This window comes from Egretta garzetta, unplaced genomic scaffold (genome assembly GCF_000687185.1).
Source record: "Egretta garzetta isolate BGI_Z169 unplaced genomic scaffold, ASM68718v1 scaffold770, whole genome shotgun sequence".
Taxonomy (NCBI): Eukaryota; Metazoa; Chordata; class Aves; order Pelecaniformes; family Ardeidae; genus Egretta; species Egretta garzetta.
In genome coordinates, this window is record NW_009258389.1 from 45,690 (window position 1) to 47,577 (window position 1,888).

Below are 1,888 nucleotides of genomic sequence, written 5' to 3' on the forward strand. Positions count from 1 at the left end.
TTCTCGGCGCTGGTGGACGGGGTAAATTGGTTCCCGGTTGCGCCTGGGAAAAGGAGATGCTGCGGTGGGAACCGCCGGGATGCGGGGAGCCTGTCCCTGGCCGAGCCTGTGTCTCATTAGCTGCAGTTTGTTGCTGATGCTGCCTGAAATTAAACGTGCCCCGACCCCCTCCATCCCCGGTGCCCCTGGTGTGCACGGGGTATGGCACCAGGAGGCTGCTCGGGGTGTGCTGGGAAGCCCCAAACCAGGCTCTCCTGCTCTGGCGGAGATGCCGTTCCCAGTTCCATCACTGGTCCCTGGCCGAGCCTGTGTCTCATTAGCTGCAGTTTGTTGCTGATGCTGCCTGAAATTAAACGTGCCCCGACCCCCTCCATCCCCGGTGCCCCTGGTGTGCACGGGGTATGGCACCAGGAGGCTGCTCGGGGTGTGCTGGGAAGCCCCAAACCAGGCTCTCCTGCTCTGGCGGAGATGCCGTTCCCAGTTCCATCACTGGCTCTGGATAAGTCACAGCTTCAAGTTCCCCCTCCTGTAGAGAGGTCCGGCACTTTCCCCGGGGAAGGAGAGGGAGGGCAGACGGGGTCTGTCGGTGCTGGCAAGGGGTGGGAAACCCTCTGGAAGGACGCAAAAAGCTCAGGGAGATGCTGTGCCCGCCTGTCCCAAGGGACAGGTCTTGGGGCCCTTTCCTTTCGGATGTGTCCAGCCTGAGTCTCCCCAGGGGCAGGAGTTTCTTTGCATCTGGTCGTTGGAAATAACTTCATTAGGGGTTCTCCAGCTGGTCTTTGCTTCCTGGTTTGGATGGATGGAGCCGTTACAAACCATAACACAAATGTTTTCTCTCCCTTCCCGCCCCATCCCTTAGGATTTTTAGATGTGCCCGGATGCCGCCGGGTCTCCTCGCGCCTGGAAATGCAGCTCTCTTCCAGCGTGGCTGAACTCAGCTGTGACGAGACGATGGACCCACCCGCTGAGGACTTCCAGCAGGTCCTGTCCATTGACCAAATCCGCTCCATCCGTGCCAGCAACAACTACGTGGAGAGACCGGCTGCCTGCTTCCAGCAAGCCCGCTCCAACCCATCCCTGGCCCAGCCGCCGCACAAGCAAGAGTGGTCCCAGGACCGCCTGGTGTCTTCCACCTTCCAGGACCTGCACCGCAGCCACAGCCAACAGCACCAGATGCCACCTTTGCAGCAACACATGAGCCATTCCAGCACGGCCAGCTCCGTCTCCCAAAGCACCACTGCCTCCGACCAGCGCCTCCTGAGCAGCCTCACGCCCTCCCACTCCGGGCACTCCCTCATCCGGACGCAGCCCCAGCCCGGCGAGCTGAAACCGGAGGAGTCGCCGCTGAAGGGGGCGGCGGAGAAGCCCACCCTCCACGCCGGGCACCTCTTCATCTGCGAGGAGTGCGGGCGCTGCAAGTGTGCCCGCTGCACGGCCGCCCGCAGCCTCCCCTCCTGCTGGCTCTGCAACCAGCGCTGCCTCTGCTCCCCTGGGAGCCTCCTCGACTACGGGACTTGCCTCTGCTGCGTCAAGGGTCTCTTCTACCACTGCTCCACCGACGATGAGGACACCTGCGCTGACGACCCCTGCTCCTGCGGGCCGGGGTCCTGCTGCGCCCGCTGGGCTGCCATGAGCTTCCTCTCCCTCCTCATGCCCTGCCTCTGCTGCTACTTTCCCACCCTGGGGTGCCTCAAACTTTGCCAGCGGGGTTACGACGGCCTGAAACGGCCCGGCTGCCGCTGCCAGAGCCACACCAACACGGTCTGCAGAAAGATCTCCTCCTCCAGCGGCACGCCTTTCCCCAAGACGCTGGATAAGCCGGTATGACCCTCCCGGGGAGGAGAAGCAGGCTTTACTCCTCTTCCTCCTCCTCCTCCTCCTCCTCCTC

At 63.0% G+C, this 1,888-nt stretch overlaps 1 protein-coding gene across 1 annotated transcript; it reads left to right on the plus strand.

Annotated features, from left to right (window-relative positions):
- Window positions 1-906: 906 nt before the first annotated feature.
- Window positions 907-1,827, plus strand: SPRY3 (sprouty RTK signaling antagonist 3). Its single transcript, XM_035898047.1, has one exon. The coding sequence runs from the start codon at window positions 907-909 to the stop codon at window positions 1,825-1,827; it is 921 nt and encodes a 306-aa protein (XP_035753940.1).
- The last annotated feature ends 61 nt before the right edge of the window (window positions 1,828-1,888 follow it).

What these genes read in the sequence shown, in the direction of transcription:
- SPRY3 (XM_035898047.1), top strand. Translation starts at nt 907, where the DNA reads ATGCAGCTCTCTTCCAGCGTGGCTGAACTCAGCTGTGACGAGACGATG.